At 49.8% G+C, this 15,688-nt stretch overlaps 4 protein-coding genes across 4 annotated transcripts; all 4 read left to right on the top strand.

Annotated features, from left to right (window-relative positions):
* Positions 1 to 215: 215 nt before the first annotated feature.
* Positions 216 to 5,932, top strand: CDV56_105546 (uncharacterized protein; the record flags this gene model as incomplete). The annotated part of the gene is made up of 6 exons (XM_026759165.1): positions 216 to 750; positions 801 to 2,711; positions 2,765 to 4,756; positions 4,808 to 5,519; positions 5,587 to 5,778; positions 5,860 to 5,932. 6 exons carry the CDS (start codon positions 216 to 218, stop codon positions 5,930 to 5,932), a joined length of 5,415 nt encoding a protein of 1,804 aa, XP_026617023.1.
* A 438-nt stretch (positions 5,933 to 6,370) lies between these two features.
* Positions 6,371 to 9,796, top strand: POL3 (DNA-directed DNA polymerase delta POL3; the record flags this gene model as incomplete). Its single annotated transcript, XM_026758862.1, has 3 exons — positions 6,371 to 6,766; positions 6,822 to 9,004; positions 9,058 to 9,796. The coding sequence occupies 3 exons, from the start codon at positions 6,371 to 6,373 to the stop codon at positions 9,794 to 9,796; spliced, it is 3,318 nt and encodes a 1,105-aa protein (XP_026617022.1).
* Positions 9,797 to 10,527: 731 nt separating this feature from the next.
* Positions 10,528 to 11,409, top strand: CDV56_105114 (uncharacterized protein; the record flags this gene model as incomplete). The annotated part of the gene is made up of 2 exons (XM_026758733.1): positions 10,528 to 10,647; positions 10,708 to 11,409. The coding sequence occupies 2 exons, from the start codon at positions 10,528 to 10,530 to the stop codon at positions 11,407 to 11,409; spliced, it is 822 nt and encodes a 273-aa protein (XP_026617021.1).
* A 1,402-nt stretch (positions 11,410 to 12,811) lies between these two features.
* Positions 12,812 to 13,745, top strand: CDV56_104932 (uncharacterized protein; the record flags this gene model as incomplete). Its single annotated transcript, XM_026758551.1, has 6 exons — positions 12,812 to 12,943; positions 12,997 to 13,020; positions 13,079 to 13,255; positions 13,309 to 13,491; positions 13,552 to 13,596; positions 13,653 to 13,745. The coding sequence occupies 6 exons, from the start codon at positions 12,812 to 12,814 to the stop codon at positions 13,743 to 13,745; spliced, it is 654 nt and encodes a 217-aa protein (XP_026617020.1).
* Between the last annotated feature and the right edge of the window lie 1,943 nt (positions 13,746 to 15,688).

The raw sequence follows: 15,688 nt of genomic DNA, 5'->3' as shown, positions 1-15,688 counted from the left end.
GATCTTTGAAGCTTGATTGAAGCTCTTACAGCTTCATCTAAGTTGTAGGTTGAGGAAGGGATTGCGTCAGTTCAACGTGAAGCAGTTGCGTCAGTTCAACGTGAAGCGGTTGCGTCAGTTTGTCTGTCCAATGTCTTCTCTCATCATACCACCTACGATGCATGACTTGCAATGCACTAGGATAATGTGATTGCATTCCACCGCTTAGAATCACAATGTTTATTGCAAGCAGACGGATTTTCCCTCCTACTGATTCGGCAGTTCCGCAACAAATGGTTCTTGAAATAAGTGATGAATGGACCAACCTGGAACCAGAAGTAGCCTGCTTGCTGCGCACAACCACCGACAACCCTCCCAACCAAGGCTCATATCGAAAGTACCGATTACGATGTTCGTACAGCGACTCGGTTCCAGGACTTCAAAAGCCGGAGCTTCAATTCAAGTTGATGCCTGGCCATCAGCTTTCTTCGTCACCTAGTTTGAGTCGCTTGACGCCGGAAATTTTATCAGTTCCAAGGGCCTCAACCATTGATACCATGGCCTACAGCTCCGTCACTTCCTGGTTTACAGTTGGACAAGGATCAGTGACGGATCTTCAAGACCTGTTAGATGCTTCAGCAGTGGTGGCAGCCCGATATACAAACGCATCAAGCAATTTGAATCTGAGTGCTGTGCTTTATGAACTCGTTCTCGAGTGTTGGGATTTCACATCTCCTCAGGTGACCAGCTCAGTTGCCATCATTCATGACAGTTCCCTGGTGGGTAATACTTACAGTTTGATTGTTCACAAGGCTAACCAGATGAGCTCTGGACTCGACTCCTGTGTCGTGGGCCAAACGCCATGCCCCTCCTCGTTGATTCGGCTACGCCTAGCAACAGCCTCTACCTGCACGATTTCAGTTCTATGGCAGACCCTTCTGTCTTTCCAGCTGCTGGATCTGACACGGCTCGCGTATTCAGGATGCGCGGTATGATTGCCACGAAAACAGCGCAAACTATTGTCAAGGTCGATCTCCATCAATCTAACGATACATTTGTCACCTCCTGGACACTCCAAGGCTTTGACAGCATTGTCGTCCAACAGAGAACCGTGCTTAGCGGTAGCCAGCAGGACTGGCAACCACCGGCTGATCTAGACCTGAGTGAGAGCATCATCAAACTCAGCTGCTTTACGGAAAAGACCTATGAGCCAACCGCTTGCTGGATCTATGATTTGGCCCTGGAGGTACACGAGCGACGTACCTCAACGAGCAGTCCGGCTCTCCGTTCTATTAAAAGTATCAATCGATCCCTCAAGCTCGGAGTTCCAACCATAACTGTTCCTGCGGATGGTAGCTCAGTTGAGGTGGGCCGCTTTCGGGAGCTTTTCACCCACGGCGCCGCAATCCTCGATGCAGACAGTGCGCGAGACTTCAGTGTGAGCATGACGATGCTTCATGAATCCTGGCTTGCAGCTGGCGATGCCCTCGTGCTCAAAGCGACTGATCTCAACAATCGCAAAAAGGTGCAATCCATTAGACTTCCGTTATCCAGTAAGACATATGCAGCAGATAACAACTGGTACGAAGACTTTACTGTTTCCAATCCATTCACATTTGGTGATGGCCGCACTCGAAGCATTCCAAGCACGGACTGGTTGATTGAGCTTTCTTTTGAGACCAAGTCAGAGAGAACAGAGCAGCTCCAGGTCACCAGTCTCGTGTTGGAGGGTCGAGATCGACCAATGGTGGACTTACACCTTCCCCCGTCTCAAGTGACCGGTATTGCGCTGCTCACCCAGACCATCACCTTGCCCAAGTCAGCGTACCTGAGCCCTCTTGGTGACCCTTTTACCATCTCCCTATGGGTGTATCATACTTCCACGTACTATGAGGAGAACGATATCGACAACACCGAAGGCAGCCTGCACACAATCATCTCGATGGAACAAGGATACTCGTTGAGCATTCGGGGCGACGGGGCACTGTGCGCTCAGGTCCAGGATGTCAACGACACGGAGACCGACTCCCAGACTAGGAATGCAGTCTATCAAAGAGAGGTCGGCCTCCAGGTTGCAGAGTGGCACTACATTACGTTCATCTGGACCGGCTTTGCGATTCAGCTGGCTGTTGACGGGACCTTTCAAGAAGAAACAACTGCTACATATTCAAGATTATTGCCTGGCAGTGGGTTCCCAGTGCTTGGTTCACCAAGTTTTGCAGGGCGGATCAGAAATGTGACATTTTGGAACACTGCTTTGACGGTCGACGCAGTGCGTAGTGCCATGTTCACTCCGGTTGGCAGTCCGCCAGACCTCATTGCGAGTATTGAATTCACCTCAATGACGCCCGTCATCAATGCGCCCAAAGCACCTGAGTTGAAAGGCTTTCAGCTTCCGCCAGAAGTCAGCATCTACATTGAGAGTAATGGCTTGGTTATTACCGAGGGTGGGTGCGTCTTGGTGGGAAAGGACGGAATTCTGCACCAAACAGGTCAAAGTGGCTACACGCTCGAGGCATGGATTGCCCCCATGGCGATTCCGACAAATACCGTTGTGATAGCGGGCGAGTTTTATTCTCTCTCTCAAGGATATGGCCTACAGATGCAGGGACAATATATCATATCAGTATGGGGCAATGCTGTCTTGAGATCCAAGGGACAGATTGCAGTGGATGAGATTAATTCGCACTGGACGCACGTTGCTACAACGTTTGACCCAGCAGCTGATCCTCGTAGGATTTTCATTCCCTCTTTTCTCGGGTGTTCTCACTGACCTGGCCAATAGCCACGCTCTCGCTCTATATCGACGGGGCCTTGGACTCTACTCTTTCTTTGGATATTTCAACCTCGGTAGACAATGAAAGTACGGATTTCGTCATCGGCGCGTTCTGCCAAGACGCAGAGCCTGATGCTATACCCGTCAACTGCTTCGTTGGCTACATGGATGATATTCGCCTGTGGAATGTCTGCCGCGGGGAGATGGAGATCCGGGTACTGATGTACGGCTCTCCCGCAGTTGATGCACCAGGCCTGACTGCCAACTGGACGTTCGAAGCGGATGCAGATAATGTTTCTTCTCCCACCCTATCTGGCAATGCAGAAATCATTACGTACAGCAGACCTCTCGTTGAGGCGAGCCCACCACAGCTCCTGACAATTGCAGCGTACCAGCAACCGGGATATAAACCGCTTCCACCTCGGGTGTCTGACCTGATGCTCAGACCAACACCTCCAGTGAACGCCTTAGGGTTACCCATCCGACCAGCAGTAGAAGTGGAGATCGACCCCGAGCTTGCGTTGATATGGATCAACTTTGTCCTCCAGCTCATTTGCATAATCCTCGAGGCTGTTCTTGCAATTGACTTAGAGGGCGAAGAAATACGAGAGGTTGTCATCTTGCTTTGGGAGACCGAGTCGATCCGGCTGATCATCACCGGTCTCGTCACTCTATTCCAGAATCTACCGCAGAGCGATCCGCCGGCCACAGAGCCATCAGTCCTTACCGAGAGTTTGATGTCCAGACCTGCGCTGAACCGCCCCCTGGTCGCCAGCGAGATTGATACCAGCAGCGCTGTGGACGTCTCTCATCAAATTATTGCGCTTCTTTTTGAAATCGCCAGACAGGGCCTTCTACTCAGCTTGCTTCGGTCTCTCCCTGCCTTGTCGTGGAAATCCAGACTGTGGATGATGGCGCAAGTGGTTCCAGGAGTCGGAGAGGTGATCATCGCAGCCAACGTTGTCATTACTTTGGGCCGCATTTACTTTGCAATCCGCGCCCTCCTCGACGCATTAGAGGAATACGAGAAGAAGAAGACGCCCCAGCTTCCTGCTGCACTCCTGGTGACCTTTGACGGGGCTCCCATTATCCTGAGCAACAGTGATCCTGTTCCCTTGCGCGTTGGAGGAGCGTCCCAGACCATCTACGTCGCTCTCGTTCCTCCTTCTACCAACGGGTCAGTTTCGGTGTTTATCGAGCCCTCAGATCCATTATCCATCTTGGTATCCGGCAACATATTGGTCTTCCCGGAGGGTGACAGCAGCCCTCAGCCTGTGGCCATTACCTGTGTTAAACCACCTACAACAAAACAGCGACCGTACCTATATGTCTGGACGAGTCTTGGAGCTCGTGCCGGGGCGGCCAAAGTGAACCTCGACCCTCGCGAACAGCGGTTGATCATGGATCCCGACAGTGTCAGCCTCTCTATGGACGTGGAAGACGACAAAATCACCCTTGACGTCTCCTTCTATGCAATTCTGGACCCCTCTACGGACCCCGTCATAGTCTCATTTTCAGACGTCACCGATAAAGACGATGACCCCGACTCGTCAAAAATGCTCGATTTCGAACCTGAGAGGATGATCTTTCTACGGGAAGGGAACCAGACACATAATACAACCCCACAGAAGCTGACAATTTCGCTCAAAGATCGTCCGCCTGAAGAGGCTGAAGTGGTTGGAGGCGCTGTGCCTGCTCCGATGGTGGTCACCCGGAGCAAGAGAAAGCTCGCCCAGGCCCAAGATAACAATAATAACGTCAAGAGGGCCAAGGTGGCTGTGGTTGCAACCCATATCACGAACATCACCATGATCCAAGCCGGCAAGGGAGATTGCTATGTCATCAGCGACCAGCAAGGAAATGCCGCTGTGGCCAAGACAATGCTGGTGGACGGAGGTGTGGCGGGAACCTGGGCACGCCTGCACGATGTGCTGACAGCCCTAAATATTGATGTGTTGGATGCTGTGCAATGCACCCACTACGATTCGGATCATGTTTCAGGTAGGTTCTTCCATATTATTTTATACGAATGCCACTTAGCACCTTTTGCAGGACTCATCGAGATGGTGGCCGACCAGGCGCATTGCCTTAACATGTCCAACTTCCTGTTCAACGACCCCGACGGCAACATAACAGATCTTCTGCCAAACCTCAACCCCCTAGCACCGCCAGTGCTCGCTCTATCCCGTCTTGCCATTTCTCCCGCCAAACCCGTCCCACCGGCTGAATCCAATCAGCCCCTCGCGCTTAACCCCGTACCCCCTAGCGCTCGGTTGATCGATCACAGCAAAAGACAAGGGCGTCGGCTTTACGACCTCCTTGCCCAATGGAACACCCTTCATGTTGTCAACAACCGACCCGCGATCACTCTCCTAGCCCCCTGGGGCAACGGCGAAGCCATCCCGCAGCCAAGCATCAACCAATTCGACCTCTTCCCCGCGCTGAACACGACTTTTTACGGCCCCTCAATAGCCAATATCACCGCAATGCGCCAGTCCGGCGCCCGGGGCGTGCAGGCAAACCGTGTCTCCACCGTCACCGTATTCAGCACGAAAAACAGCACCGATGCGTTCACGGGACTATTCACAGGAGACGCGCATGACACGATTCTACACCGAGACATCCGGGGAGATCTGACCGCGCCCCAGCATTTCTCGATCATGAAAGTCCCGCATCATGGCAGCAAGCACAGCGAATCCCAGGAATTCTATTATCAGTATACCGCAGACGTGTACTTGATATCGTCTCGGTTTTCGACTCATGGGTATTTCATTCTCAGTGCACGTTAACATCTCTTGGAATGCCATGGATACTGACTGTGAGGGCAACAGGCTTCCAAGCTTGAGGATCATGAAGGCGCTTCTTTGGGGTTGCCGCAATCGAGGCACCAAGCCCATCATTATCACAACCTCAGTGTACGAGACAAGCGGAATCGACCAGATGGTGGGTCCACTGACGCAGGACTTGCTGAGCACGGGGGCGAAGATGTACTTTTTCAAAGATGGCATGAACAGTATGAATAGGTACGAAGACCATGGATTCGGCCGCCAGGCATGGGGTACATGGGGCATCAAGCATTGTGTGGTTCACTGACGAGAGCACAGCATCACCCTGACATGGAAGAATGGAGTGCTGGAAACGAATGTGGCCCAGCTTGGCATGACGGTGAAGCCGTAATTTGGTTGGATGAAAATTTAGAATATCTTTTCATGCATCTATATAATCAATCATTGGAATGCTTGGTGTGACGGGCTAAGCCCGGCCTTGAGGCCTCGATCACCCTTGGCCGTTGTACGGCAAGCCATTGGGAGAAACCAAAAAATAAAAATAGACACCTAGCTCCTACACAGGCAATTTATAGTCACATGATCTCCGCACATCTGCGTAGGAAGTAGGAGGCGCGACGTCAGATCACGTGATTCGGTCAACGCGTAAAGAGCGTCACGTTCGAGGCGCGACCAGGACACGACTTCCCAAATCGGGAGCGCATTGCCCGCCGATAACATCTCCGTCTATGTGACTTTCTAAAACGCTTCGATCTCTGATTCCGCCTCGTCTTGAGGGTCCTTCTCCCTATCAGCAGCACCAAGAGGCTTCGCTATATGATCCGTCACTATGCCTGAAGCCGTCGCAATGCCCCAGAAGCGGGTTCTGGGTGATGCAACGAATAATCCTCGCGGTGTACTGAACTCCCCCGGCACAGTGAAGAAACGAAAGCTCGATGCGCAACCCTCTGCCAGGGTTAATTCATTACCGCAGAATGGGCAGCGGAAATCTTTCGGTTCAAGTCAGCCCCAGAAGAGCCAGTTCGAAGAGGAAGTCTTGGAAAAGTTGACACAGGACATCAACGGTCTGAAAGATAGCAACTCGGAAAAGGACCAGCAATGGGAACGGCCGCCTTTGGGTGACTTTGACGAGACTAGAGAGAATATCTGCTTCCAGCAGATTGATGCGGAAGAGGGAACGATTACCGGCGGAAAGACAGCTGTCAGACTTTTCGGTGTTACAGAGGTAGATTTGTTCTCTCAGAGCCAGTCCGCTTGGTTTGCTAATGGTCCTGATGCAGGTCGGGCAATCTGTTTTGCTCCATGTCACCGGCTTTCAGCACTACCTCTACATCGCCGCGCCGGTGAACTTTACCAAGGAAGATTGCGATCCCTATCGTGCCTTTCTCGAGAGCAAACTTGGACAGTTTCAACCAGTCATTCAGTCGGTTCAAATAACAATGAGGGAGAACATCTATGGATTTCAGGGAAACCAGAAGAGTTATTATTTGAAGATCACAGTCACGGAACCGAAGTTCATCAGCAAGGTCCGGAGTGCACTGGAGAACAATCCGCAGGGTTTGAATTACAAGGGCTTGTGGAGTAGCGCCGATGCTGGTATTCTTACCTTCGACAATATCCAGTATCTTCTCAGGTTCATGATTGACACGGACATTGCTGGTATGTCGTGGGTGGAGGCAAAGGCGGGAAAATACCGGCTGCTCAGCCCTCGGGAGAAATTATCAAACTGTCAGATTGAAGCGGTCATCGATTATCGCGACTTGATCTCTCACCCGCCCAATGGCGAATGGGCTAAAATGGCACCCCTTCGCATTCTGTCTTTTGATATCGAGTGCGCCGGACGCAAAGGCATCTTTCCGGAGCCGAACCATGACCCCGTCATTCAGATAGCAAACGTTGTCACCCGCTATGGAGAATCAAAACCCTTCATTCGGAACGTTTTCGTTCTGGATACGTGTAGTTTGATTGTGAACACGCAGATTTTGGAATTCGACAAAGAGGAGAAAATGCTTATGGCTTGGCGCGATTTCCTTGAGAAGGTCGATCCCGATGTGATCATCGGATACAATATCGCCAACTTCGATTTTCCATATCTCCTGGACCGGGCAAAGCATCTCAAATGTACCGGATTCCCATACTGGACCCGACTCAAGGGCGTGGCATCGCAGGCTACGTCGACAAGCTTTTCCAGCAAGCAGATGGGTAACCGAGACACGAAGGCAACGAACACTAACGGAAGAATTCAGCTCGATCTTCTCCAGTTGGTCCAGAGAGACTATCATCTGCGAAGTTACACGCTGAACTCCGTATCTTACGAGTTCCTTAAGGAGCAGAAAGAGGATGTCCACCATACAATGATCACGGAGTTGTACAATGGAACTCCCGACTCGAGGCGGCGATTGGCCGTCTATTGTCTGAAGGATGCTTACTTGCCACAGCGGCTGATGGACAAGCTGATGTGCTTGGTTAATTACACTGAGATGGCGAGAGTCACAGGTGTACCATTCAACTTTCTCCTCTCTCGCGGTCAGCAAGTCAAGTTCCTGAGTCAACTATTTCGCAAAGCCCTTGAGCAACAGCTTGTCATCCCGAATATCAAGTCGACAGATGAACAAGACTACGAAGGTGCTACCGTCATTGAACCGATTCGCGGGTACTACGGTGTTCCGATTGCGACCCTTGACTTCGCATCTCTATATCCTTCGATCATCCAAGCACATAATCTATGCTACACGACTCTACTAAACAAGAACAGTGTTGAGAAACTGAAGCTTAAAAAAGATGAAGACTATATTGTGACTCCGAACGGCGACATGTTCTGCACAACCAAAGTGCGCAAAGGTCTCCTGTCGCAAATTCTGGAAGAATTGCTGGCCGCTAGAAAACGTGCGAAAAAAGAGCTGGCCGTCGAAACGGACCCCTTCAAGAAAGCAGTGTTGAACGGAAGACAGCTTGCTTTGAAGATCAGCGCCAACAGTGTGTACGGTCTCACTGGTGCCACAGTCGGAAAATTGCCCTGTCTCCCCATTGCGAGTAGTACCACCAGTTATGGACGTCAAATGATTGAGAAGACCAAGCAGGAGGTAGAAGCCCGATACACTATCGCTAATGGTTACTCCCATGATGCAAAGGTCATTTACGGAGATACCGACTCAGTCATGGTCAAATTTGGTGTGACTGAACTGGAAGAGGCCATGAAACTCGGACAGGAGGCAGCCGATTTTGTTTCTTCCAAGTTTCTCAAGCCCATTAAACTCGAGTTTGAGAAGGTTTACTTCCCCTACCTCCTGATCAACAAGAAGAGATACGCCGGGCTGTACTGGACCAATCCGAAGAAGTTCGATAAAATGGATACAAAGGGTATTGAAACCGTTCGTAGAGATAACTGCCTGTTGGTTCAGAATGTTATCGAGACGGTGCTGCACAAGATTTTGATTGACAGAGACATCGATGGCGCCCAGGAGTAAGTGATGGCTTATCCCGCCCTGTTGTGCTCTTCGCTGACTTGCTTCGCAGTTACGTCAAGGAAACCATCTCAGATCTTCTGCAGAACAAGATTGACATGTCAAAGCTTGTGATTACCAAAGCGCTCTCCAAAGCAGACTACACAGCCAAGCAGGCACACGTTGAGCTCGCGGAGCGGATGCGAAAGCGTGACGCAGGCTCTGCGCCAACTCTCGGTGATCGTGTGGCTTATGTCATTGTAAAAGGCGCTGGAGGCTCGAAGAATTACGAGAAGTCTGAAGATCCTATATATGTTCTGGAGAACAACATTCCAATCGACACGAAATATTACCTTGACAACCAACTGGCGAACCCTCTGGGTCGTATTTTCGAACCCATACTTGGTGAGAAGAAGGCCAATCAGCTTTTGACTGGTGAACACACTCGGTCCATCTCGGTCGCGGCGCCTACCTTGGGAGGTCTGATGAAGTTTGCGAAGAAGACCCAAACATGTATGGGTTGCAAGAAGCCTCTTTCAGGTAAAGAAGAAATGGCTGGCGCTGTTTGCGCACATTGTCGCCCTCGAATCGGCGAGCTTTACACAAAAACATTGACCAAAGTATCGGACCTAGAGGTCCGATTCGGACGGCTCTGGACTCAATGCCAGCGTTGTCAGGGTAGCTTGCACTGCGAGGTAATTTGCTCATCACGAGACTGTCCGATCTTCTACATGCGAATGAAGGCAAAGAAGGATGTCGAAGATGCGCAGAAAGAACTTTCTCGGTTCGATTTTGACCCTGGTGCATGGTAGTTGGCTTGGATTTGGATGCTGGGGGTGACTGTCTGTATGACTATTGGGCTGCGTCTAAGCATGATTGATGTTTTGAACTGGCGTATTGGCGAAGATGAGACTTTCATCTGATTATGTACGATTCATATGGTCACAGAAGGTCAAGATATCACTATAGTACAGCACATATTTCTGGCGTTAACATGTTGAGAACTCGAAAATGGAAACAATATATCAGTCTTATGGTCAATATACACTGGTTAGTTGAGATCAATGCAACAGTGAATAGTTGGTATAGGTAGACAATAACAATAGATACTCCAAAATTCTGCAGGCAAAATGGTTCGCAGGACGTCTCCACATCTGGCACTATCAAGCGCTAAAGTGAATGGCGGGCAGTAGCGGAGTCTTGGCGCGGAGCCCTCGGCTCTTTTTGACAGCTTTGTCGATCATCGAAGGATTTGCGGGCTTTATTTCAACGCAGGGTCAAAATTGAAGGACTATCCAAAATGCCATCAAGCAATTCCCAGCACCCTTTAAACCCATCTGTTGAAGAAGTTAACGATGAAGCAAATGGGAATCCTCAACCGCGAAATTTTTATGCACAGCGCAAGCTATTCTCATGGTCGGAGGTGGGTGGATGAATGCGTGCTAGCCCTTATAGCGAATGCACCGTACCAGGCCAATGACTGACAAAACTCGAAAAAAAGATTTGCGCTCAGCATGAGTCCGTCCTGTCGTCGCATCTGGAGATGCTGAACGGCGTGAAAAGTCAAGTCGCGGGCGACGGGGACTCCTTCCGACTGATTTCCTCGATGGTCGAAAAGACGAATAAGTTGGTGATGCAATTCAGGGTAATCAAGAAACAGCTCGTGAGTCATTCTTAGTCCCATCGTGTGATAATTTCTCCTTGGTTCTGATGATTATTTCAGATGAATAGTAAGTCTGGTCCCGATTTCGGCCGATATTCAGAGAGGGAGAAGGAATTTGACGAGGACGAAGCGCGGAATCCCTTTGGGGGCGTGCCTGAGGCAGCGGGAAATGGCAATAGTCACAGCGCCAGCGACTCATCGCGACGTAATGGCTCAAAAGAAAAAGGAAGGGGAGGAAATACGCACAAGCGGGCGCGAGTGGACGAGGACGTAAACGAGGACATGGACGTCATGCAGGCAGAGGTCCAGCCGATGCAGGCGCAGGAGGACCGGGCATACGCGGCGATTTCTCGGTCTTCGAAGCGCAAGCGGCTGGATCTGGCTATTCCCGGCGCCGAGCAGGAAGTCGCAGATGTGTTGCCTGTCTCGTTAGAGACGGAGGATATTTCAGAGGAAGTCCAGCGGCGATTGAAGATCAAGGAGGAGCGACGCAAGAAGAGAGATGCTAAGCCCGAAAAGAGGAAAAGGGATAGTCTTGCGTCGAACGGGAGCGCCACCGCTTCGTCGCCTGGCGTTGTCTCGAGGCCTAGGAAGAAGAAGGTCAAGACTAGTGGTGCAGGAAAGGAGGGGAGCGCTGCGACCCCCAATTCTCCTTCGCAGGCAGCAGGTGGCAAATTTGGAGGGAGAAAGCGCGACCCTGAGATTCTGGACGAAACGTCATCGACGTCAGAAATGAAGAAAAGACAGCGAAAAGCTTCCTGAGCCGATTCTGCGAGTTCGATTGGACGATCCTGACTTGGTCTTCTGTCTTATCTTTCTTTTTAGTCCAAGACGTTTCTCAAAGAATGGAACACAGAAGAAAAATGATTAAAGTCGGGAACGAAAAGACGGAGAAAAGCTTGTTGAGCATGTTCCTGCGAGTTCGATTGGACGGTACAGAGCTGGTATGCTCACTCTTTTCTTTCTTTCTTCTTCTTTTTTTGGTCGAGACCGTCTTTCTTAAAGAACAGTATACAGAAGACGAATCAACAAGGTCAGGAACAAGAAGATTGATAACAGCTTGCTCAACTCGTTTCTGTGAGCTTTACCGGATGACCCGGATTTTCTAATGCTGTCTGTCTCTCGGACGAGGTCAGCGCTGAGGAATCATCAAATTCAGAAACGAAAAGACAGAGATAAGCACCTCGAGTTGATTCTACGAATTCGATTGGACAACCCAGAGCTGGTATGTTGTTTTCCTTACTTTTCAAGGAAAGACGTTCTCAAAGTATGATGCGCGGAACAAAACCTTCAAGCTGCAACCAATCATCAAAGATGTAGAACAATGGAACCAGAGCTCTGAGGAAAAATTCTCCAAGCGCGTGAGTCAATCGCGTGGATGTTGCGAATCCGAATGTGATTGGAAGTCGGCACGCTATTTTTAGGTGGAGCCGTTGCTGATAAGCTTAATTCCCCGGGAAATTCAGGAACAGGAAATGCGGTACACATACAATCTGGGGTATACATCATCGACTTCTGCAGCATCAAGTGACAACACACCTTCTCAACCACAATTTCTGAGAAACAGAATGCTCTGGAGCGCCTATCGGCGCTGGAAGGCTACTGCAATGGAGAACCACGGTCTCGACGAGGTATTACACCATCTCTTCGAGCTCCCCTCGTCTATAAGAAGCCCGTCGATTTCCCGCGGGACTCACTCTGATTTCTTTTCTTCTTCAGTCCCAAATCGTGTGCTCAGTTACTTGCTACCATTAGGTATCAAGTGGCTACTCAGATTCCAACTCGAAGAAACCAAAGAACATCACAAGAGCTCTTTATTACTTTTCCACACCACAGACCTTCACCTCACGCACCCACTGCTATACGTTGATTTCTCAGTAGGCGCTGAAATCGGAGCGTTGCTTTTCAAATCGCGTTTGAATTTCTAAACTTTTGGACTCCAAAAACAAACAAAGAGCCAAAACAAATCTGCTTTAAATCGTTTCGCAACTTTTTTTTAACCTTTTTTCACTCACGAAGGAAATAAAGGGATCCGTTCTTGAGAGTAAGCACAACCGACCAGTGCCGGTAGCAGTGGTATCCGCCAATAACTTCCGCATCACCTTCACTCTCTTGAGACTGTTCTTCTTTTATAACATTTTTTCCGAGGAAGACCAAAAAACCAATGGCTTCCTACACCAACGGATTCAATACTTTCGGTGGGGACATGGCCCGGTTTCTTCAAGCTTCTGCTTCCAATGGCCACCAACCGAACGGAACTGGACAATTTGGCGGTAACACCAACCGCAATGGACATGTAAGTGTTTGTCTCTCTTATGTGATATCCAATCGTTGCTAACTGGCTTCTAGGGTCGCGTGAATCGCAACCAAAATGTAGCTATCACTTCCCCTTTTGCCCTGCTATTTGAGGCACCAAGCTGACTTCCTCTAGTCTCCTCGTGGGAACAGACGGCGAGGAGGAAATGCTGGCGGTCAGAGACCCAACCAGCAACCTCGTCGTTCTCCTAATACCTCTAATCATCCGAATGGGGCGAACACCCACAAGCGTGGGAACAATCCCAGACGGCAGGGCAATTCGCCCAACAACACACAGCCTCGGCAAAATGCGGTACGCTTTTTGCTGTTCGACTTTTCGTGACTATCAAGCTGACAAAATAATAGGCGCCTAGACACCCGGGCAACAACAACAACAACCGGCGTCGTGCACAGCAGCTTCGTGCCGCTTTCACACGCACCCGGGATGGCGACGTTGTGATGAGGGACGCATTTGTTGCGCCCATCACGGCCCCGGCTGAAGAAGATAGAGACGCGGTTATGACAGATGCCCCTCCCCTCCCAGAAACGGTAAGTTCCTGTCCTAGGATCCAATCGAGGTTTATGGTCTGCATACTCACGGATTTATAGAGGGTCGAGTGTTTCACTCAGGGGGCTTTGGCAATGAACTGGATTGTGAGTTTCAATTTTCTCCCTACCTTTTGTGACAGCAATTGCTGACCATTTTTCAGGCCACAGCCATGTTGAACCTCGCTGTGAACGACGAGGCTCAGGGGAGCACCCCCACTCACCTCCAGACGGGTGGTGCCCCCTTCTACTTCTAGATTGTCTTTTTTACTTCCGGGGGGCGCCAGGATAGCCCAGCAAATTGTCCATTCTGGGCACTGGCACTGCCAAACCCCCCGCGATCCTGACATACCTCGGGACGTTGGCATTGGCAATGCCACGTCCCACCCACCATTGCTTGACTGCTTGTGATGCCTGACGGGAGAACAACAACAAAAAACGCATAACTGTTCTGACCGGGAAAAACGAAACCTTCAAAAAAGATCCAAACATCAAAATCACAAAAAAAAAAAAAAGAACAATAAAAAAGGTTTCACCTGCACACACCATTTAAACGATGCTCTTGCGACTGCTGGCTGCCCCATTGAGGGCCCCAATGGGTGCCAGCCGGGTCGCCTTCGTTCACGACTTCGACTCTCTCTTCTCGAATGTCACTTTTGGGCTAGCAGCGTCAACATGGTGGTTAATCGTTCAAATCGTCGAAACAACCCAACCGATCCACAAACCAACAACCGAGAAGCCTTCAGTCGAGTCGATACAATCAATCTGCGGCGACAAGCCAATTCGATCTTCAAATCTCACAACCTCAACAACTTTAACGACCTTATGACCAACCTTTTCGTTCAACTCAATCAACCTTCGCCTATCGACTGCTCCGGTGCAGCGACTGAACATTCGATCGGACCTCTTCGACCTCCAGTTACCGACTGAATAATCAGTCAAAGAACAAATTGAACACGGGAATTGGCCGGCGCCGGCCACGGGATTGGGAGAATCCCAGCGGAGGAAACTTTGAAGTCTCAGTCAAGGGACATCTTGAAATATCCCATCCAGAGATTCTTGGGGAAGATATAGTCTCATCCACATGAAGTGGGAGACACTTTTTGTTTGAGAAGGAGAGAGGATTGATTCAAGTGATCAAATCCATCTTATCAGTGTTCTTTCCACGTGAAGTGGGAGAACGGTTTTTATATCAGGGGACGAAGAAAGGACTGACCTATATGGCTCGGATCCTGTTGAGTAGTTGCTTGGTACTCACCACACAGTGGGAGACCATTTATTATCTGGGGACGAAAGAGAGAAAGAGAGACTTGAAACTTGGAAAAACACTGGTAAAAGCTGATCAAAAGACAAAAAAATGAGACAGCTGGAGGATTGATTTTGTTATCTTCATGTATCCCGTTCAAGGTTTTTACCTCGTTCGCAGAGAAAAGTGACGAGGATGTTTCCCTTGATCCACTGCCCGAATGGGGGGATTTTGTTGTATGTGTTACTTTTTTCTTTTTTTCTTTTGAATGGAATGCTCGAGTTTCCTTTCAACTATTCCTCTCCTCCCACTTTCAAGTAGACTGTAGAGTGTAGATATGGATGTTACCTCAAGAGCTGTCCTCAGTACCTTAGTGTGCTCTTCACGGGATACATTTTTTATATCTTGCCCATTTCTTACTTGATACAAGCAGGGTATTATCCCATTGTCCCTACAACTGAGATGAATGGGCGTGCTTACTGCTCCTAGAGAAAGTGGTCGTTCCCCACCCCAAACCAGAACCGAATACGCGTATCCAGCCGTCATCAGAGGCGGACGCCTAAGTCTCGCAATGGCTGCATTGAGTCATATCAAGGTACGAAGGATCCCACCAACGTAGGGATATCTCCCTGCTAGGCCCGCGCTGACGAACTCAAAAAAGTGCGATTCTCACATTGCATAAGTTCCAACCGATCCTGCCAGTATGCTAGCAGATTGTGGGTTTGAAAATAGTCGATCTGTCGCATCCCCAGCTCGCTCCAGCCCACATGCATCATCTGATTTGGGAGACCTGAACAAATGTCCTCCGGTGAATATGCAGCATGTGGGGCTTTTTTATCACCTATGTACGGAAACAGTGACCTCCTTTCAGTCAGATTTCGTGGCCTCTGCTCTGACCTACTAATGAGGCCAAGAACATCAAGTCTGGATACGCGTATAGATGTGGGCCCTGCA

The sequence above is a fragment of the Aspergillus thermomutatus genome (assembly GCF_002237265.1).
Source record: "Aspergillus thermomutatus strain HMR AF 39 chromosome Unknown NODE_30, whole genome shotgun sequence".
Lineage (NCBI taxonomy): Eukaryota > Fungi > Ascomycota > Eurotiomycetes > Eurotiales > Aspergillaceae > Aspergillus > Aspergillus thermomutatus.
This window is presented reverse-complemented; position numbering and strand designations above follow the sequence as displayed.